The following is a 24,079-nucleotide window of genomic DNA, read 5'->3' as shown; positions in this document are numbered from 1 at the left end:
TGAGGAAAATTGGACAATCCGTTCAAAAGTTATGAATATTTTAAGTATCTGTGCAGTCACTGCTGGATGAGAAGACTACTACAGTGTATGATGTCACATGCGTACAACTATATAAGGAAAATAAAAAGAGAATTTCACAAAACTTTACTTTTTTAATAAAGTGCACATTTCTTCGACTTGCTACCGACGTATGTTAAGGGTAATATTATTCCCCCTGCCTTCTGAAAGAGAGAAGTTGAGTGTTCTGTTGTTATGCGAGAAAAATGGAAATATGTTGAATTTTCTTTATTCTTTCTTTATATCGTTGTACTCATGTGACATCACATGCTTAATTAGTCTTTTCATCCAGCCGTGACTGAGCAGAAACTTCAAAAATTCATAACTTTTGAACGGATTGTCCGATTTTCCTCAAACTCTCACTGATGTGTTCTACTAATATTGCTGCATTCACTCAACCCACATGTCTATGAAGGTGAACTTGTCCTTTAAAGAACTTGCTTTACAGTAGCCTTCAGAATCAACAATCCTTTGTAGCTCGGAACTATCCAAATACCCAACAAAAAATGTTCAGAAACAATACAGGGCACATAAGATCGTCCTTCCAACTCAGCCTACCTTTAAAAATTAGTGAAACACAGAGAAATTTGAAGTAGATTCTCAAGACACAAAGTTCTATCTAGGCTTAAGTGTCAATCCGCTCAAACGTCTTGGAGCAAGGTAATAGTTTTAAGTGGAAACGACTCGCCACATCACTCAAGATGGAAGGGAACACATGCCCTCAGTCACAATGCCATTCCACGCTTGGTTGGCACAGTTTCATAACAGTGTGGTTTTAAAGGGACAGTGTCTTCTTAAAGGGATGGTATAGTGTTGGTGGAGATGAGGATTGAGCTTCTAACTTTTTGTGAGATATCAAGAAACCACTTGTGAAATAGTACAGAGCATACATATGTACATATTCTAAGAGAAATTCAAAGTGTCTTTGATGAAAATTGATTTTGGAATGGCTGAGATATGCAAAAACAAAGTATTAAAAACAAAGCGACTGTAATAAAAGGTGGGTCCCACCTTTCATTAGGGTTGCTCTGTTTTGGGTATCTCAGCCATTTTAAAACTAATTTTGATCAGTAAACATTGAATTCCTCTTAGAATTACTTGCTCTTTCATATTTCACAAGAGGTTTCTCATTATCTCACTCAGAAATGTTAGAAACCTTAAGTTACAATGTGGGTCTCAACCAAAACTATACGATCTCTTCAAAGAGATAGCTCCCCCCCTCCCAACATATCACACATGGATTCAGTGAAACACTCCTTGACAGCAGAAGGAAAATTGTGTCATCAGTTAGAAAAGCTACGAACGTTTAAAATTTTGGTAAATCCCTTGTGCCGCCCTCTTGAGCTACATGTAAGAACTCTTCAAGTTGTGATGCCACGATAGGAGAATTTTGCTTGTTTGTTTGTTTGCATTTCCCATCAACAAGATGGCTGGTTAACCCATATTCAGCTGTACTAGCTGGTCTTCCATGGGGTCTACTTGTATTTAAGTGTATGCTGGAACTTGGGGCAGACCACTTCACCAGCTTGTACACTCTGTTCTTTGCAATTAATGAATGATGCGGGATCTTTTATGTGTGTGGGTTGTGAGTCTCTCACACAGTGTTTTGACAGTCACAAGACAGAGTGTTTTGCCTCTACTAGAAGGGACAGCATGATAACATACATGTACAACACTGCTAAGCAAGATTCACTGGTACTCAAACCCTGTACCTGAAACTGAGCAATTTGACTGCAAGGCAGAGAGTGCGATATGCTACTGTCTGAGCCAACTCGCCGGTATACATTTAGGATTATATACAAAGACATTCATGCAAGTCTTATGGACACTGAAAGAGCACTTGACCTAGCTCATTCATAAGACATGGAGACTGAATGTAAACTTGTCAAGCCGTGCCCCCTTGATATCACTGATGCTATAGCCACACCAGTAAGTTTTAAGTACACAATCATCCTACACAATCATCCCAGCAGTAACAATTTCTAAACTGCACTAGAATGTCAGTCTACATGCCTATTTTTGCTAAAGGGCCAATCCAAACCAAAATTTTCATGATTTCATAAACGAAAGATGGTATACGCTGCTCGAAAATCGAACATGCGCGATTCCCACTATGCTATACTATTCGCAGCTATTCGGTATTTTCGAATAGTGCCCTCTTATGTGAACCGGTGTTAGGAAATCCTATCGTTCGATTCAAGCTATTCGCGTGCAATCGAAAACGAGCCCCGAATACCCGAATAGTATACTTCTATGTGAACGTAGCCTTATGAAGGCTCAGTATACTTTTGCATTCCAACCTCCCTGATATGATCACCATTACAAGTGTCACAAGCCTGATGTTCATCATTCTATGAAAATGATTGCAATTCCACTCACTTGAGCCTTCAGCTCAGGCGAGCCAAAAGAGAAGAAAAGAATCATAGGCCACGGACAAGACATTCAAGGTATGCATAGCAGGTGGCTGAAAGAAGTATTTTGCCCTTGTATTCACACTGGGAGACAGAACAGGGTCTACAATGCATTATTACAGGAGATGCACCAAGAGTTAAAGTTGTAGAAGAAGACGAACCTTCAGGCTTGACAAGTCAGTTACAGCTGTCAGACATGTGGCTTTATCTCCATATTCTACAATTGTGGCTTCATCTCCATCTCATAGCAATCATGACTAACATCTCCAGAAAAGGAAAGCACATTGCAAGCAGTTCTAAACTCATCAAACTATTAACAGGAGTGGCAGCTTTAGGTAAGTGTGACTTTGCATGGCTTCTTCTTCTTCTTCTCCTTCTTCTCCTCCTCCTCCTTCTTCTTCTTCTCTTTTTTTTTTTTTTTTTTGGGGGGGGGGGGGGCGGATGATATGATACAGTCAACCTCACCCATGTCGGCCTCCCACAGTCAGTACAACTCTGAAGTCAAAGAAAATTCTACCCCAGACAGATATAAGCATACATGTCTGTTAATTTCATTGTGCAGGTCAAAAAGTTGTAAAGCCGATGGATTTTCTCAAGCCCCTTTGGATTTGAAAAATATGCAAGGTTGACTTTGGCATGTACTGCAATAACAAAGTTTCTGACTGGTGCTCGTTCACACTTACATTCTATTCTCTCCGTAATGTGGAATCTGAGCATTTTATTCATACTTACAAGAATCAACTCTGTTGATGTTTCATCCTAGTATGCTAGGGGCCATATCTGGCAGAGCTTGGGCAGGAGTATTTCAAGAAGTGAATGACATAGATTGCAGAATTTCCCACCATGCTGTTGCCGCTTGGTATGCATGATACTCCCCGTGCTTCCTTTCCATGTTTGAATTGTAACAGTTACACTGAACTCTAGTCTCAAGTACTGACATTTCCGTCTCTCTAAATGGGTTTTACCTTCAAGTGTTGCTAGTTCATTTTTATTCTGACAAATTTCCCTCATCAGATATTGTGAACTAAAGACAGAACCCTCCCCTATTCCTTCAGTCTTCATAAGAATGTGTACGAGTCCAAACAAATATGTGCACTCATTTCATGAAACCATTTTGCTTTTGATGTCTAGGGCAACCTAACATTTTGTTATTCTGAAGGGCTGGAAGGGTGGGGGCAGTGAGTCTTTAAAAGCAAAGGCTCAAATCTTACAATACATAAACATCATTATATTCTTCTTTCATCCTTCCATTCAATGAAGGGACAATTGTCGTGTCTGGACATTTACTTAATTCTGTGGTGATCAGAAATCACAGAGTATTGACAAGTCATGAATTCAATCAAGCCAGGACAATTTGCAGGTGTATGAAAGACAGTCAACAAACAGTTCACAACCAAACAAAAAACAACCCAGACAAATCATTATTTATAAGGATAGACAAATCATTACCTGCAAGGATACTGTAGGTTATAAAAATCTAATTCTTGTGCCTTTTCACAAGTTATCAGACCTTTGAAAACTTTGGCATTGAAATAAAAGATAATTCATATACCCAGTAACTGCCATTGGGTTTACATTACTATAGGGCCTACTTATATAATTTCATATCTTTGGATTTTGAGCACAGGGAATATTAAAAGGGTCGTAGACAAGTCGAGTCCAGACGAGGGTCATGCCTTCAAGCAACAGACGACGATGCTGGCAGCAATGGCATGGTGTTATCTTTTTTAACCCTTTGAGGATGAGTCCCAAGTAGACTCAGGCAGGTGTCTATGGGAAATGTGTGTTGTAGCAAAATCAGCCCATCCTCAATGGGTTAAGGGTCCAGGGTTGGAAACTGAAAAGTTGATTTCTCAAGCATCAATCTTCCCAAATGGCCAAGAGTAGGCCTAGATCAATGAAACTGAACATGAATAAGACCACACTAATCCCTAGGCTAGAGCTAGAGGACCCAACCAGACACAAAGTAAACATAAGAATTAAGAATACTAACAATAAGAACAAAAAAACTTATTTCAGATCAGAGTAACAAACATCCAATGGTTCTAGTACCACTACAAGTTCAAAGGACACAATGTGGTAGTGCATGATCATCCATAAATTATTTATTCCATTTCCATTCAATGCCCCAATTCATCATCACAATCATGTTGAAATCAGTAAAGTTTCTTTGGGTCAGAGACGAACAAAGTACCTCCATTAGGGAGCAGAAGTTAATAATCTTCTTGAACACTGAAACTTTGAAGGTCGGCTTTTAATAACTGGGCGGCTTTGGGAAGGAGTAGACTAGGGCAGGCGCTGGCAACAAGCCCTTGTCTACGCTGTCCCGGCTGCGAGTGCGCTTCTACGTGGGTTCATGACCATGAGGGGGGCATGGCACTTAGCAGTAGCGGGCAGGCAGAGCCAAGAGGACCAGCGAATGACCGCTGATGTGACGTACCACTGGCTTTAGTTGGTGTGAGCGACGCACTTCATAGAGTCAGCAAAAACACGAAATATCTCCCAATGATCCTAAGACTGCAACGCGATACATATTTGATGATGGCTATAGACGTTGCCAAAATACAAACCTCTGCAATTCGTCACCAAAGCTACCCACCGAAGCTGTATAATGCGTCAGCAGTGATGTTACGTACACAACTACGATATTGCTATTCACGTCACAGCACGCTCACTACGAGCAGGCCCCGCCCGCCCGGGGGCTGCGTGACTCCTTGGCATTGTAATGAAACGGGCAGCGCAACGGCTGACAAACAACCGAAAAAAACCTAGCTCGCTCCGTTGCGGCGACCATGCCGCAGCACTGCGGGCGTGCGAGCTCAGCCCGCTCTAGAGGGAAGCCCGGGAATTTGATCAAGTCACGGGTTTCACGACCCGACAGCATGGGGCGACGCCCGCGCCGCTACATAGTCCGCGTGCGTTACGAACTTGCATGAGGTAGGCATATGCTTATTAACAAATGCAATATGTAACACCGACAACCGGCCTCTCAATTCCCACAAACCTCCTTAAAATATCATATGCCATTTCTACGATGTATTTGAAAAACATTGGAGGTTAAAATCAACATATTTTCAATGACGATGATAGTCAATTAAATGAGAATATGACCTACTTCCATACCGGAACCTCAGCGAACAACAGCCAATGAGCGGGTTCCTATGATAACATTACCCGAGACTTGCCCGGCCATTTTGGTTACAGAATCGGCGCAGAAAATCACAAATCAATCACCAATCCTTTGATTACGCGCATTGAAATATCAACCAGAATGAACTCACAAGTATCGCACACGACACAAGTATATTGGTTTGGAGAAAATCACGGTACAAAATGGCAAATTTTGAAGATTTGTTGCACACTTACCGTCTACGTCTGTCATGATTGTCTCTGTTTCTTCTTGATTCGCCCCAACGCTCTCGGGTCCCGACCCGCTTGCGCAGCTTCCTCCGCGCCCGCCCTGCTCCAGCGGCAGAGGAGATGGCGCCACCATTATCACATATATAGAGCGCAAAAAGTAGTGCCAAATGAAATTACATATAAGTCCTGCTGTGGGCGATATTTAAGTTCACTAGGATACTAAAGTGTTACTTCCTTTTCATAATAATCATTTTTTTGCTAATTTTCATGAGTAAGTCCAATCGGGAATTTTCCCACCACTCACGTGGAGTTTACCCGAATTTAGCCGGGGATTTTAACCTCGTTCACTAAGATTGGATATGTTTTTAGGGCAGCATGTATGCGTTGTATGAAGACTGGAGCTTGTCGCTTGCAATCGTAGTGACCAAGGATGATAATTTTGTTTACGAATTCAAGAGGTAAACATCGATTGACCAATCAGATGGCGATATTTTGCATAAATTAACATAAATCATATTGACGCCGATGACGTACATGGATGCACACACGATCCGGCTGCTGTAGCGGCACCCGCGCACTCACTTTCGGAGGGACAAGCCGAACTACCGCCTGAGCTCTGCCGACAACAAGGGACTGGGGAAAGGTCAACGTCTCCGCACAAGAAGCAGGAATAGCAGCCGTGTTTTTTTCTGATTGGGTCGTCTGCTGCTGCTTGGCGTACCGGCGTGCCTCATGCTTCACGTTCACGCACGGGGCTGCGCTGAATGGCGGGGGTCGCTCTCCGCGATTTCGTCTGACATTGGGGTCGGGTTGGGGAGGAGTTCGCGATCCGGGAGCGAGGTGAGGAGGGAGGGTCGACCGGTCGCAAAACCAGAGTTAGCTAGCTGATGAGACCACTGGTGCCGATCGATGGCGGGCCGTGGGCCGAGTATTAAACGTTAGAGTTCCAGCCGGCTGGACGAGCAGGGTTTTCATGACGAAGTCGACACTACGAACGAACCTCAAGGGTCAAATTCATTTTGAGAGGTAGGGCCTCGGGGGTTTTACCTCCGTTGCCGCAAGGGCAAAGAACTATTTAGTTTGAGTGGATATCCGGTTTTGAAGGAAAACTGTAACATAGCGCCGGTATTATTAACAGAACTTAAGTTTATTGTTTACAACAACTCCTTGAACTAACAGTAGACGGGAACAACTTGTGGTTCTACTTCCGTACTAATGCATGATCACGTCGGCGATTATGTAGGGAGCTAGTCCTGCGTGAACACGCGCTCGATCAGCCGGCACCTACCGCGACCGACGAATATTACCCCCTTCTATACACCCCTCATAAACCTCCTCAGTCCTTGCTTGCTATGCTACTGCTACATGGTGGGGCGATCGTCCGGTCTCATCCATAGCAGATAGGGACACCATGAACTTTATGGAGTCATGCCAGTGTCTGTGGTCGGATACCTGTTTGTGTGGATCGTTTAGTCTATTGTCATAGGAATTTCGTGTCATCGTGGGACGAGTTTACTGCGAGAAACTTTGGCCCTCGTTCATTATGATGGATGCCACGGAAATGAAAGTGATCGGGCCGGGTTCTCACTCGCACGCTCCAGAAGATCAACATGACCTGAAGAAAGTACTAACTTTGGATGGTTCCATCCTTGCTTCTCTTTCCTCATCAGAAGACGAATATTGGGATACTTCAGGTGAGTTTACTGCTCACAATGTACATTCATCTACCGTTGTCATTGATAGAACGCACCAGCCATTTTCATTGTCAGTCGCCGATTTTTGTGCATGTGAATCTTTGTGATGTTCTTGCCTTTGCTTGCAACTGTGGTCGTGTTTGTTCTCTTTCCAGTCTGGTAGTGGTTGTATGATTGATCTTTGGCCTAGTAAATGTTAGCTTAAGTTCTTTTCTTTTTGTTAAGGGATGTTGTGCAATAGTTAAGACTAGCTGTCAGCTGTGATTTTTAGCTTCCTTGTCATTCCAGTCAAGTATGACGGCTAATCTAGATTCTAAACTTTTATAGCTAGGGACAATTAGGGTGCATGTGAAAGGCATTCACTGCACTTCCTTTCCCCCCATTCAGTCCTGTGTTTACATGCTGTGTGGGGTCATTCCCGTGTGTGTGTGTTTGTTGGCACTAGTGGTACTCAAGGCTAGCACCACACCAGCTGGCTCAGTGGTGGTGGTGGATGTTCGCTCCCTGATCGTCAGGTCAGTCAGGCAAGGCAGCATGCCAGGTGGGGAGGTGTGTCCACCTTGGCTCCCTGACTGAGGTCGATTGAGGACACTTGAAGGGAGAGGGGGCAGGGGAGTGGCATGAAAAGGATAGTACAGTTGAGCTGGGACTTCAGGTGGGGCTGATTCAGATGGGGCTTTGTAGGTTTCCAACATTTTTTAATGATGATTTTTTTTTTTTGTCGATGTTGTTGAGATAATGAGAAACCTGTAATGAAATATGAAAGAGCATGTATCAGAAATTCTGAAAGGAATTCAAAGTTTATTTGAAGAAAATTGGTTTTGAAATGGCTGAGATATCCCAAACAATATGATCCTATAAAAGGTGGGACCCACAGTTTTATTGGGATCGCTTTGTTTTTGGATATCTCAGCGATTTCAAAACTGATTTTCATCAAATAAACTTTGGAATTCCTCTTAGAGTTGAATGCTCTTTAACATTTCATTGAGTGGTTTTTGAATATCTCGCAAAAAGTTACAAGCTGGACTCCTGACCTCAACCAATACCAAACCATCTTTTGACGGCATCTTGGCAGGCAAGATGATCCTTGAGAGGAGAGTACGATTTGGAAGCCTCTACTTGTGTAGTAGATTTAAACATCTCAATGTTCACCTCACTGAAGATGTTCATAAAGTAACTTCAAACTTACTGTAAGCAACAATAGACTAGTACAATTTGTAGACCATGTCTGTTTGGATATGCACTGTACAATGTCGTCTACGTTGTCATTATTGTTATTTTCTCTCCTTTGTTACTCTCAAGTCTTTTTTTTTTGTATCATCTCAACCATGACAAGGTTGCTTTGCCATGCTATCTCTTTACACACTGTACAAAACCCATCTTTTTATCGATGGAAATTGATCAGGATCAATATGAAGTTGAAAGCTTTGAGCATGTTACATGTAGATCACCTGACAAATGTTATCTTGGTACAGTGTTCTTTCCACTTCATGTTCTTCTTGTCTTTGTCTTCAAAATGCCATGTAAATATTCAACTATCATGAAGATGATTTGGTGTGGGTAGGTACTGTTACATGTGGACCACTTCACTGGGTATTAAAGTACCCTGTATTTGATCCTGTGTTTTCTCTAAATGGTGTTTTATGAATGGTGAAACATTATTTCAGTACATAGTAGCTCGTAATCAGCGACATTGTCGAGATGTAGTGCACGAGAGACAATGGCAAGAAAAAAAAAACTTTCTGCTTATGATTTGTTTCTGTTGGAATGAATGTGTCCGCATGTGTCTGACATCGATTTAAGGAAACATACATGTTTTCAAGTTTGTAGTCAATCATAAATCAGCATTCCTTTTGCACTGTAAGACAAACCAATGAATAACTTCTGGCATCTTAATAAAATGGACTTGATCGTCTCGCTGGAGAAGAAGATGTACTGGTAGGCATGCAGAGTGGACGAGATGCCTTAGAGCAGAATGATTGAACTGCCAGAGGAATATGACTGCTGCAGGGGGGTGTTTCATAAAGCTGTTCGTAAAGTTACGAACAACTTACGAGCCACTGGTAATCAGTTGTGATGTGCTATACTTATCAGAATTTCCATAGTTCAGCACAAGAACTGATCACCAGTCGCTCGTAAGTTGTTCGTAACTTTACGAACAGCTTTATGAAACACCCCCTTGGGTATATTAAATATGTTTTATGAAGATCACAAAAAGAAAATGACCAACTTAGAGCAATCAAAAAATTAAAAAGGAGAAAATAAAAGAAGGAAGCATCCTTGGAAGAAGAATCTTTGTAGCCTTTGATTAGAAGGGTATCTAGATCTGTACTAGGGTGCCTACAAAACATCAGGACCCTGTTTCAGGGCAAGTCCAAGATAACACGCACGTTACGTATGGGACATTCAGAGACTTTTATGACCTGAAAAATAGTGTTAATGACCTTTGATCATATTGAACTTCATCATGGTGATTGATATCTAGAAGAAGTATAATCATGTAAAAAATTGAGAAAAATGACCTTGACAATTATATTCTAGAAGAGAAAATATGTGCCGTTACGTATGGGACCAGAAAATTTTTGTTTTTTTGAACATTTTTTTCAACCTCAAAACTCTCTGAAAGTATATCATTCTACAACTTGTAACTCACTGTGATGAAAGTCACAACACTCAAGATTATCACAGGTAAGTTTCATGTCATTAGGCAAAAAGCTCTAATTACAGGTTCTAATTAAAGACAGACATGACGTGTTACGTATGGGACAGTTACGTATGGGACAGTTTGTCCCCCATTCATTTAGTGTGTGAAGAACCATGTTTATGGGTATTTTGCATAATTATTGAAGTAAAATCAGTTGAAACTACTCAAATACTGATCCAGATTGTCAAGGAAACAATATTCCCCAAATATTCACCATCATAATCTTATTCAATCATATTTTTATATTTTTATGACCAACCTGGGTATGCATGCCCTTTGTCCCCCATTCGTTTAGTGTGTGGAGAACCATGTTTATGGGTATTTTGCAAAATAATTTTGCAAAATGCCCATTTAAACAAATTTTTGCATAATTATTGAGGTGGAATCAGTTGAAATTACTCAAATACTGATCCAGATTGATAAGGGAACAATATTCCCCAGATATTTACCATCATAATCACATTCAATCATATTCTATATTCTTTATGACCAACCTGAGTATGTATGCCCTATTTTTATCAGGATAGTTACTATTGAAAAATTTGAATAGTTTAAGGTGTTTACTTCCATTGATGAAGGGCAGTTTGCCATTTAGTTTCAATAAAAAACAACTTGACACAAGAAATATTAAGTTTAATAAATAAGCAATACCTGCTTCGTGGAACCCCAGTGATCGAGTAGAACTGATGTCTGTCTAGCAGTCAGGTCATTGATTCGAGTCACAACTCAGTATGTATACCCATGAATTTTGTTGTGGCTACTACTGAAAACTGAATAAGGACAATTTGTGTATCACTTGCAATAAAAAAAAAAATCATTCTACTTTTAATTTTTTTTCTATATATTTCACAACCATTTCAAATTGGATCTCCATCACATAAACTTTGAATTCCTCTTGTCTTAGGATTTTATGCTCTTAAGTAATTCATATAATTGGTTTCCAATCATCTCTTTAAATGTTGAAAACTGAATCCCCATTTCTACAAAAAACTATACCATCCCTTTAATGCTGATTTTTCATTGTGTATTTTGCCATTTTCCCCTCCCCCTTTCTGAAAATTGTTCAGTCAAGTTCATGTATTGTTTCAAGTGTCTATAACTCAAAAAGTAGCTACAATGTTGGGATGCTTTCTTCAGGATGATTGACCATTTGTGTACTGAGAGACCTTCCCAGCTAGCTACATGCATTCACATGCAATATGTATGAGGATGTCCCATACGTAACGCATTTGTCCCATACGTAACATTATTTCAATGCCTAATAAAAAATATTTCTTTTACTTTTTTTTCTTTTTTCTCTGGTATTTAATTTCTCTAAACAATAAATTAGAACTTTCCAAAAGGGCATTAAAACAACCTTAGCAATTTCAGAAAAAACCTAAAAAAATGACCTCATTTTGTTACGTATGGGACATCTCATGATAGGACACGAGCTAATTTACATAATCATTTGCATAATCCCTAAATTTTCATACCAAGTTAAACTATGTGATGAACTTCTTATGTCCACATATTAATCAAATATTATTTGCTTTCCTTTGAATTAATATGAATTCTTATAAATGTCCCATACGTAACGCTGTGTTTCACATTTATGCAAATGAAGCCCTTGAAATTTGCATAAATTTACATAATATCATTTTTTCCTCCACGGAAATCAAAACTTCAACTCATAAGCTTCAAAATGATACCAAACATGTCAATATTGAGCAAAGATGAAATTTTGCCTTCTGAGGGGACCTTATCTTGGACTTGCCCTTCATCAAAAGATGTATAATTGATTATAACTCTTCATAAAACAGGGCCCCGGTTTTAAAAGTTAATATTTAATAATGCATTTAAATTGTTGAATACTACAGCGTCGTAGGATGTTCCCATTTCTGAAATGTTTTCTACACTACTGATCATGTGCCTCTGTGGCTGATCATTATTCATACATGGTGTGTTTCTACCGGCATCACTGTTTTGATATGTGAGGTGTTATTTCGTGTTTGTGACTGGTGCCAGCATCTTTGATAGAATGTGAACCTTACCACTGACATACATACAATGTACCAGTGGCAGTGGCAGTGGCAGATATCCCCCCGTGGATTCTTATTGTTGCATTGGAATATCTTCACAACAGATCATGAACAATCTGTAAAGTCAAATTACACCCCATGTGCAAGGAGACTTTGATAACCTTTAGAAGTAAAATGTAAATTCGTCAGATAGGTCAGTGACCATTTCATCAAAGGATGCTCTTATCAACTCACTTCTGGCATGGAATTATTTTTAAAAAAAGGTTTAAATAACCAACTTTCAGGGAGTTTTGGGCAGTTGATTTATTAGTCACAAAGTCACTTTATGCACATTAGCCCGATCTGGCTTCGTCAACCGCATCTCTGCTTCTCAGGTCAAAATGCACAAATGGAGTGACAAGGCCTCCCAAACGACTTGTGACAGAGTTGATAAAAGCAGCAACTTGAAAATTGCAATCTGAAACATGGGAAAGTTGATAAACGCAGCCAAAATTTCTACTGGAAATGAAAAAAAAAAGAAGGAAGGACAAAAGTTTGTCATGTTTTCACATACGAGATGATGACATTATGGCTCACATTTGCCTTCGCTATCAAATTTCTGCTGTCAATCTTTAGGACATTAGACCCAGTAATGTGGGGATTAACGAGTGGTCCGATTGAACTGTCTTCATTAGCTGCTGGCCGATGCGTACACTCATAAACCATGAGTACTTGTAGCACCCACTTGCACGTTTGTGTATCGTGTCTGTCAGTGACAACATCGGTAACGGTCAACTCCATTCAAGATTCTTTGGCTGTGTGTATACTTTACACAGAGATCAGTGATTTAAAGCTGAACACAGTTCGTCACAGGTAAAACTTGTTGTTGTTCATTTTCCATCCATGAAGATGGCTGGATAGCCCATATTCAGCTACATGTACACTAAGCTGGTCTTCCATGGGGTCCAGTTGGTTGTGGGGTGGGACCACTTCACCGGGTTAGACACCCTGCTCTTTATGATGAATGAATGAAGCTGGATCTTTTACGTGCATGAGCTGTTACTCTCTCATACACGGGACCTCCATTTTATGTCCTATCCGAGGGACAGAGTGTTTTGCCTCTTGCTAGAGGGGACGGTATGTTTACACACAACATTGCTCCACTCCATAGTATCCCCTTGCTACTGGGCCTCTTTTTGATAAATAGTTTTAGATTATGTAGACAATAATTTATCCAGGGCTCGACACTAATGGTGGCCCGGTGGCCCAGGGCCACCAAAAAAGAAAGTCGGGCCACCAAATTTCACAAAAAGGCAAACTTGGTGGCCCACCTTGGACCACCAAAATTTTTTGAAAAGTATGTCAATAAATTTGTAACCTTTTGCGCCGGAAATTAGCATTTAAATTTGTTTAAAGGATGGATGAAAAGGACTGAATAAAAGCCTGAGAGTGAGTGTTGCGAGTTTGTCGAGGTTTATTTATGAGTAGATATGTCCAACTTACAATTCTTACTGTATGATAAAACTTAAAATATAATATTTGACTCACTAAAAAAGAAGACATATAATGTTTTTTTTGGGCCACCAAATTTTTCTCTCGGGCCACCAAAAATATGAAATTGAGGATTTTGGTGGGCCCATCGGGCCACCAAACAAAAAAGTTAGTGTGGAGCCCTGATTTATCCATTATACAAGACTCGACACTAACTGTTTTCTATGATGGGCCCGTTTGGGCCACTAAAATCTTCAAATATGAAATTTTGGTGGCCCCAAAAGAAATATAGTGGCCCGTAATAAAAAGAAATATAAACATTCCTTTTGAAGTTTAGATGCCTGATCGGGCCACCGACAAGGAAATTTGATGGCCCCTATAAAATTTTAGTGGCCCAGGACCACCGGACCACCACTATTGTCAAGCCCTGCATTATATATTACAAATTATATTTGATCAATGTTTTAAAATCGCTATAGACAGTTACAAATTGTACAAGGTATGTGTGCTTCAGTTATGTATTAATGTTGATGAATGAACATATGTATTCAAACTTTCTTGTACATATGTTGTTGTTATATAAATTTGAACTCAAACTCATATCACATAATTTCTCATTGCGTGGTTTGCGTTAAATCCATGTATGATGTACAGTACTTGTACGTATATATGCAGAGATTCTCTTTCCGCCTCCCTGTGTACATGTACATGTATTGTACATATGCCCAGACAAGTGGTACCGTATTTGGTAGTGATCCTCGGAAAAGACCCCAAGCAGAGTTTGAACTTGAGGTTAACTTACCAAGCTTTTTATTATTAGGTTGATCCCCCTCCAAAAAACAAACAAATAAACAGACCAAACAAAACAAAGCCATGACCTTAAATCATAAAGTGTGTAGACAGTCCTGGAAGTCCACTTTAGTCATCACAATGACCCCGTTCACCAGGAAGATCATGATGAGATAAGGGATAAGGGGATTAGGTACTGTCCATTCATTGACAGTTATATTCCAGACTTCTTGAACTTTACACTACTGGTAGGTCCAGTTTGGATGGGTTACTCAATGCTGATGAAAAGCTTTAGCAGGTCAAGCTATAAAGTACCTAGCCATATAAAAGGTTCATACACTAACATCAATGCAAGCAAGACCTTCAACACTTATGTTGGGCGTAACTAGCTGGTACCTGTCTGAACGTTGTATGCACTTTGAAATTTACATCAAGGTACATGAATTTATAGCCTTCAAAGCCCTTCTTAACACTCTACCCAATTCACAGGCCTGTCTGACTTTGCTATCCTTTCAATAGTTTGTAAACATGCAATTTGTGCCAGCACCAACTCTGAATTGCTAACACAAGACTCAACACTAACTTTTTCTTTTGGTGGCCCGATCATACCACCGACCCTCTGTTACTGTCGAGCCCTGGCTAACACATTCTTGTTGAATTACATAAATTGTACAGCCATAGGCCAATGATGCTACTATCCAAGTCTTACAAACACAATGTGTTCATGTGTGAGTGGATTGAGCATCTTTTATCAGGAGTGCTCTTGAGCCCCTCTAAGCACTGTATGAACAGACAATTTGGACCTGGAGCACTATACCCCTCTCAAGTCTAGGCTCAGGAAGGCTCCAGAAGCGCCCTAAACTCTGTTTAAATGGCCACCAATGTTTAGAGCGCTCCGGAAGTGGAATGTGGCGCTACCTGTGCATACAGGTTGCATGATTTACACGTTGCAGATGAGTCCTGAGAATACAGTTGAACCTCTCTTGGAAATGCGGCCTCCCTTTATCCGGATCTCTCTATTATACGGACGCAATCTCGCCGTGATTTTTTTGTAATAATTACGGGAGGAAAGGGGGATTCCCAACTCCTTGAGAACTCCTACACAAACACACATGAATTACATATACTTGATACATTTTTAAATAATTATTTAGGTAAATCATCCCAAGAATTTATAAAAGAAAATGATTTCATTCTTGCAAACACGAACCTCTATTTTGGGATCTGTTACTGAGTGTATTAACAATGAAAAGGTTGCAGTTTACACATTACTACATGTGGTACTACAATGGGCTACATCAGTACATGTGTATGTATATGTACATGTATAAAGCATTGAGTCTCCCGGTATCCGGCCAAATCCCTTATCCGGATGAGCCCCGGTCCCGACTTGTCCGGATACGAGAGGTTCAACTGTACTTGGGCAGGCGTGTCTATAGGAAATGCGTGTTATAGCAAAATCAGCTCGTCCTCAACGCATTAGAACGCATTAAAGTGCAACGCATTGAAGCTCACCATGACTGTTATGCCCATCTCGGCCACTTCGCATGTGGTCTCAGCGTGATTCTCTGTATGAAAAGACAAGTCCGAGGGGCATACACTGTATTAAAGGCACATGGTCCCGGTGTTTTAGTCAAATGCGTACGCGGGCAAGAGGCGCGCGGCGCAAGTTTCCTATAGAGACCTACGCTGTGGCCCACTTCCCCGAGTCCGAAGAAGTCCGATTCAGTGTAGTCAGTGGTCTGATCACAGTTCGGCTCATGATTCGCTGGAGGGGATGACAGCTTTAGAAAAGTTTTGTGATGTCATAATAAGAAGCACATATGCACGCACCCTGGCATTACTACAGACTGCGTGATGTGCAAAGAAGACAGTGAAGGCAACGTTACTTAGCAATACCTACGCACTTTACTCTTAAAGGACAAGTTCACCTTCATAGACATGTGGGTTGAGTGAATGCAGCAATATAAATAGAACACATCAGTAAAAGTTTGAGCAAAGTCAGAAAATCCGCTAAAAAGTTATGAATTTTTGAAGTTTCTGCTCAGTCACGGTTGGATGAAAAGACTACTATAGCTTGTGATGTCACACGAGTACAACGATATAAAGAAAGAATAAAGAAAATTCAACATATTTCCATTTTTCTCGCATAACAAAAGAACACTCGACTTCTCTCTTTCAGAAGGCATGGGGAATGATATTACCCTTTACATACGTCAGTACTTAGCAAGTCGAAGAATTGTGCACTTTATTCAAAAAGTGAAGTTTTGTGAAATTCTCTTTTTATTTTCCTTATTATAGTTGTACGCATGTGACATCATACACTGTAGTAGTCTTCTCTTCCAGCAGTTACTGCGCAGATACTTCAAATATTCGTAACTTTTGAACAGATTGTCCAATTTTCCTCAAACTTTCACTGATGTGTTCTACTAATATTGCTGCATTATCTCAATCCTGAATGTATATGAAGGTGGACTTGTCCTTTAATGTCAGCTCAACTTCAGTAATCTTCGTTTCAATGCTGATGGTGATCGGCAGTATCATCAACAGCGCCCTCTACACTACCGGGACTATGCACCTTTAAGTCAAAGCACTTGAGGAGCATTCCTGGGCCCCACTTTGAGGATTGTAATGGGGTAAACACTTTATACGGATGGTACCTGTGCAAATATTTTAGATACTTACAAGTACAGTATAATTTTCATTCTATTGATGATGGCTTCACAAACTATGATAGGCTGTACACACATAACATTAGCCTCAATCTTATTACCTCCGACAAGGAAGGAGGAGATTCAAAAGTGATCATCGGCGTTGGTTCGTCTGTCTCAAATAACTCAAAAAACTTTTGAATGGATTTAGATGAAACTTACTGCTTGTAGGAAAAGTCAATAGTGACACAAGGAACAGAAGATTAAATTTGGGAAATGATCCAGGAATTCTTATGGATTTTTGAAGGATTTTTTAAATCTTTCTTCTGCATACAAGGTCATTGAACTTGGGAGTTCAAACTGCGTGTACTGGAGGTTTACATACACACACTCAGATAAAGAGCGTACCCAGCTCGGGCGAGGCGCCGCGCAGCTGGAAGCTGATCAATGACGTATACATTGTACATGCAAAAGGCTTGTATTGATATTGGGAAATTGCATGCGTGTATGAGTGGAAATTAGTTTGTGGCTTGGAGGAGGTGTGCGCTCTACAATTTGTACGAGTGCTTTTCTGTGTAGTTTCAGTATTTCCTCCTGCTGACAATTTTGGAGCTGTTTGAAAGTGAATTTCAGAATGAGCATGGGGCCATATGCAAGAAGTACGCCAGAAATCGTGTGCAGATGTTGACCCTGAAATAGAAAAGAAAGACATGCCAGATTTTAATATCCAACATGTTCAAAAGTTTATTGTTTCCATATGTGCTGATAATGGCACATCTTGTGTAGGATCTCGCACAATTATCTCCAGATGTGTAATCCTTCCACCTGGCACAATCGGTGCTTGATCTCCATTGTCATTAGGGATTAAATGCTGATCGGTGATGATCTAGTAGCGCGGGGATTCATGGAGTTGACAGGCTGATCTGGTTCATATACAATGTACATTTTGAGAATTCCTGTAACAAATTGTTTATGGCTGTATCACTGATTAGTACAAATGGTACAGCTGTACAATGTACACACACACACACAGCTGAAGAATCTTGACCACAGTACCGTTACTGATGAGCGTACGCTCCGATGAAGATATTCACTGACCAGCATTATACAACACCTATTAAGAGAATGTAGCTCTCCGATGTGTCTATTGCCCATAGCATGACATTTAGTGAAAAGTTCCATGGCACGCTGTGGCTATCAGCCGTGCAATTTTGTGTGAGCAAAAATGGATAGCGCATGGCTGACACCACCGATTTCCATTGACTCCCATACACCGTAAAACTCACGGTTGACTCACAGTTTTTGTTCCATTGCACGGTTTTAATGTCACAATAAACAAACATATGCCATGCGCACTCAACAACTACGCTTTCAAGCGCGTACATTTGTCACTCATTTTTGTAAAAAACCAATCGGTTTCACATACGTACAGCTGTACATGGTGTAACATACACGATGACTATGACTGTGCGGCTATTCGTTCATATTTCATGGAAATAGGTTGCCATCTCTGTGATAAACTCAAGAATCTCTGTGGATCATATATCTGTTGACATTCAATGTGTTGTAAAACAAATAGTGCATGGTCTTTACTCATGCAATGGAACAAGAATGAGGAATTTTTGCGTGCATCTTGATTTCGCAAATTTCGCGAGCGGCAACATTTGTGAAATTTAAATGCATGCGATGGTTCTTGCCTACACAATATGCATTGGATGCCAGTGGCAAGTTGCGAAAATTTCATGCTGTGAGAAAGGCTGTCACCTCCAAATTGCGAAATTTTCATGCCGCGAAGATATCGTGTTTTACAGTAGAGCGTGCTCTTATGGACTCACAGACTCTTGTTATACAAAAAAAGATGCACCTGAATGGGTTCAGCGAAATCAAATATCTACTGAGCTCAACCTTGATCGCTATGTACATCTTTAATACAATACGAGTTTTACAGCAAAACAAGTGCACACTATACAAATTTATTGAGCAAAGGCAAATGATACTGCGATACATACAGTTTTCATACAGAAAGAAAACAATTGATAGAAGAAACTGTAATCTTTCTATAACAAAGCCATTTTCCTTTCCCTTGAAATGATAAAACTTGAAATAAGCAAGGAATTGGACACGTAACTGATTTAAAACTTTTAACCAGTACATACTGAGATGACTAATATCTACAAAGCCTGATTTAGATTTGTGTGAGGTCAGATGCAAACATGAGGGCAGTACTCTGTTTTTCAAGACAAAAATAGCTACGTTCACACAGTTACCTTGTACTCTATCATCTCTATGATAAGAGACATTGTTATAAAAATAAGCTCGTTCAAATAGTTCTTATCATTGATAATGATAATCCGTCTATGATTTATCAACAAGCACCAACTGATAATAAAATTCAGAGGTGTACCGTGGTAGTGTGTTGCATGCGAGGACCCTTGTTCTATGCGTTATGAGCATTCTGACAAAGTTTGGAGGCGAGAAGCGAGGTACAGTGCAAATACCGAGAGCAGTGGTAGATGCTGCCTCATTATGTGTGTAGGTGTTCATGGCAGACCAAGAACACAGAAACAAATGAGAGAGTGTAAAAAGTTTATGAGATTCTTGGATGATTGTGAGCGAAGATTTTTTCATGTGTTCATTGAACGGAAATTGTTCGGAAGTTCAGGGCTTCTCCACTACTCTTGTATGGACTACTAGTTGAGCTCGTACAAGAACACAATAATCCAATCAGTACAGTAACAGCTTTTGCATAACACTATTTTTGTCGAGCCCACCTTGGGTGCGGGAAGATTGAAGGTATCGCCTGTGGCGTCCGTCGTCCCTCCGTCGTCCCTCCGTCGTCCATCCGTAACGCTACAAAAACTTGAATGACTCTCTACTGAGTTTTTCAACTTCAATCAAACTTGGAGGGAAGAGTTGTTATACAAAGTTACACATTTTACCAAACATGAAGTTCATCTCAAGGTCAAAGGTCACAGGCAGGGGTCAATGAACTTTAGGGCCCAATGTTAAGTTTGTATGGTGTGTTTCGATTATGGCTCATAACTTTTGATTCATATGTTCGTTTGTGACCAAACTTCGGGAGTTGAATGTCACCACAAGGTCAAAGGTCACAGACAGGGGTAAACAAACTTTTAGGGCCCAATAGGCGTGTCTTCATCAGACCGAAGTTTCAAAATAGTGCGCTATCTTGCGGTTACCAAACTAGTCCGATGTCAAAATAGCGCGCTATCTGTGTAGTGAAGACGCAGATAGCGCGCTATTTGATCGGGAAAATTTCCCCCAAAATCTTGGTCTAGTTCGTCAACTAGAGCGCTAATTCTTGAAATAGCGCGCTATATTGGGTGCGTCTCCATCAGCCCGAAATTTTCTCGATCCCTCCACGCTTATGGTTAGCCAGCTGGCAATGGAAAACGCATGTACAAGCTAGTAATTGTGTATAATTATGTACATTACCCCCACGCACGGTGCATTCAACCAGGATCACATTATAGGCCTACACTGTTGTTGACATCATTAAAACCAGGGAGGTGATTTCTCTCACCTCCCTAATAAAACTCAGTGCCGTGCATGCTAGCTGTTTTTTGTAAACTTCTTCCTTAGCTGAAAATTCTTGCAGATTGTGTGTATTTTTGATTTGTTTAAACATTGCAATTTGTTAACTTCATATAAGATGCCTCACTGGACAAAAGAGTAGCGTTATTAATATCCCTTTGGAGAGAATTTGCTGTACCGCTCACCTCCCTGGTTGTCGTATCGTACATACGGTGATATAGGAGATTTTGAGCGGGGAAATCCACTTTCGAACCGCGAGCTAGGCAGAGTAATATTGCAAAGTGCGCATGCGTTAATTTTCGGACTAATTTCCCGAAGCAGGCTGTTCGAGCTGATGAAGACGCACATTCGCTGTATCGGGTTATTTACTAAGACCGCAAAATGTCCCGCTAATTTGAACTTCGGGCTGATGAAGACACGCCTAATGTTAAAGGGGATGGCTGGTATACTGATCAGTGGGAATCAGTGGGAATGCTGGGGGATGATTGTTCCAATCCTTCTGGGATTCATTTAAGAGTATATCATATAACTTTTTTTGTGTGAAAATTACATGCCTCAGAATGGTCTCATATTCAAGTAATGTGCAGTTTAAAGGTGCATAGTCCCGTCAGTGTAGAGGGCGCTGTTGATGATACTGCCAATCACCGTTAGCATTGATACGAAGATTGCCGAAGTTGAGCTGTCATCAAGAGTAAAGCGCAAAGGTGTTGCTAAGTAACGTTGCCTTCGTTGTCTTCTCTGCGCATCACGCAGTCTGTAGTAATGCCAGGGTGCTTCTTAGTATGACATCACAAAAGAAGTTTGCTAAAGCTGTCATCTCCCTCAGCCGAATCATGAGCCGAACTGTGATCGGACCACTGACTACAGTGAATCGGACTTCTTTGGACTCGGGGAAGTGGGCCACAGCGTAAGCGCTAAAGAGGAGGCGATAGCGTAGGTCTCTATAGGAAACTTGCGCCATGCGCCTGTGTACGCATTTGACTAAACGACCGGGACCATGTGCCTTTAATGTTTCCAGGAGTAATAGCATGCCTGTACAGTGACGGGACGATCGTTAATGGCGCCGTTAACGATTGCCCCATCACTGTACAGGCATTCTGAAACAAATAATTCTCACACAACAAAAAATAATGTAATGTACTCTATAAATGAATACCACAAGGATTGGAACAATCATCCCCCAGCATTCCCACTGATTCCCACTGGTCAGTTACTAGCCATCCCCTTTAAGTTTCTTATGGTGTGTTTAGATTAAGGCTCATAGCTTTTGATCCCTATGTCCGTTTGTGACCAAACTTGGATGGTAGATGCCCCTTGGGGATTTGAAGTTCATCACAGGGTCAAAGGTCACAGACAGGGGTCAACAAACTTTTAGGGCCCAATGTTATCGTTTTTACGGCGCGTTTCGATTATGGCTCATAACTTTCGATCCCTACACGTATGTCCGTTTGTGACCAGACTTTGCTGGTAAATGTCCCTGGTGGATTTGAAGGTCACCACAAGGTCAAAGGTCATAGGTGAGGTCAATGAACTTCAGGGAATTAGAAAAACATTAATTTCTTCCACGCGAATGGGCAAGACACATTTTGCACTTGTCCTGTTTCTAATAGTTTGTGATAAAATTTATAAATCAGTGGGAAAAAAAAGGAGTAAGGACGTGCAGTATGCACTGTACATCAGCAGAATATCTTATGGTACGTAATCTCAATTTGAACCAAAAGATTGCTCTTGTAGCCTGCCTCAAAGTAAAGCAGTGTAAAAGTCCCCTAACCCATTTTGCTGAGTTAGACCCCGTTCACAGTGCGGGGCTGGGCCGAGCCCAGCCTCAATTCTGGGGCCGAGCCCCGCAATTTTGTCCGTTTACAGTGCCGGGCTCGGCCCGGGCTTTTAATTCAAACCTTTCAATATTTTGTCATAGTGGCGCTCTGCTTGTAAACAAACGCAATTTGGTATAGTCTGGTTTCCAGACCCTTTGCCAACTGGACTCCGCGGCGACAAACTCGCTGTTCGGCAAAGGCCTTTGCAGGACAAAACCACCTTAAACTATACTAGTTTTCGACATTGAGGGTGTTATTATCCTGAACAGTGAAATACTATGGGTAGAGGGTCTGGAAGCCAGACTAAATTTGGTACCGCATTTGGCCCAGTTTGCGTTTACACTGAGAAAAGGCCAGGCTCGGCCGTGGCCAAGACTACCTCGAGAGCATAGCCAAATGCGCGGCCAATTTTGGCCCCGCATTTAGCCTTTTGCGCGTTTACACTGAAATGAAGGCCGGGCTCGGCCGCGGCCTTTTCGCTCACTGTAAACGGGGTCTAAGTAGAGTCTTATGTCACATTTTCACTTACACTGTAGCAAATAAAGTTCTACACCTGTTGATATTGAGCAAGTATTAAAAGCCCTATGTGTACGCGCGTAGCCTATTCATACTTGGCAAATAATTTCCGAACCACATTGTACTGATCGAATGAAGTCCTGCAGCTGTATACCTCATTCATGGTCTGGCAAATAAAGTCCCATACCACATTCATACTAAAGTCTGTATCATTGACCAAATGACTCATGTACCCCATTTTTATAAAGCAAGTGAATCCTATACCCCATTTGTACAAATCAATGTACTTGAAATTAAAGATTCTTGTATCAAGTTGTTTTTATGGCAACTGATTGATAAACTTCCCTTAAAGTCGACGTAAATCAGCACCAAATTAATCTGTGTTTCATAGTGGTTTAATATGGTAAAAATCATTGGCATATTATATTCGGGCATGAAGCAAACCTACATTGTACATAATGTCCTGATCACCGGACAGGCATCTTATCCACTAGACCAGTGAGCTTCCGCTTTTAGTGGAGGACATTGTACCAATGACTCAATTTCTAACCCCTTTAATAGGGGCATTTTATTCCCAAGTGGTCCCAGTTAAGGAGTGATGACTGTACAGCAAGAAGAATAACTGGTGGTGCATTTAGAGTGATCCTTCCATGTTTGTGCTTTCAGGGAAGTGCTTTCAGGGAAGGCCATTTTTGCTAGGATAGGGAAGGTGTGTGCTCCCATTCTATTGAAAGCTTTTGAATGGGGTATAATAATCTTCAATGTTCATATTTTGGATCATGCTTTGCACCAGTGGCTCTCAAGGGCTGAAAATAGATTTCTAGGATTAAATGCATCAGAGTTGTTTTTCGAGACATCTTTCTAAAAATAGCACTGAGTGGAGAAAACTCTATTTGTTTATTTGTTTTTTGTCTGTTTGTTTTTTAACATCTCTCCCTCACGTCACAATGAATTCTGATGTGGGATGTATTGAATGAGGAAAATAATTTCAAAATAGGACTCACTGTCTACTACGATATCGACTGACTTTGTGGGAT

General features: G+C 40.8%; 1 protein-coding gene across 1 annotated transcript in view; it reads left to right on the top strand.

Moving 5' to 3' along the window:
- Window positions 1-7,210: 7,210 nt before the first annotated feature.
- The window catches only part of LOC139739487 (glutathione hydrolase 1 proenzyme-like), a 47,530-nt gene continuing 30,661 nt past the window's right edge, over window positions 7,211-24,079 (top strand). The window contains exon 1 of the mRNA XM_071650091.1: window positions 7,211-7,522. Within this exon, the coding sequence (XP_071506192.1) occupies window positions 7,372-7,522 (151 nt within the window). The 5' untranslated portion in view covers window positions 7,211-7,371. The remainder of the gene's footprint in view (window positions 7,523-24,079) is intronic.

This window comes from Diadema antillarum, unplaced genomic scaffold, assembly GCF_040938485.1.
Source record: "Diadema antillarum isolate AM-2024a unplaced genomic scaffold, OU_Dant_1.0 seq00000799_RagTag, whole genome shotgun sequence".
Lineage (NCBI taxonomy): Eukaryota > Metazoa > Echinodermata > Echinoidea > Diadematoida > Diadematidae > Diadema > Diadema antillarum.
The sequence above is the reverse complement of the archived record's forward strand: the minus strand, read 5'-3'. Positions and strand labels throughout refer to the sequence as shown.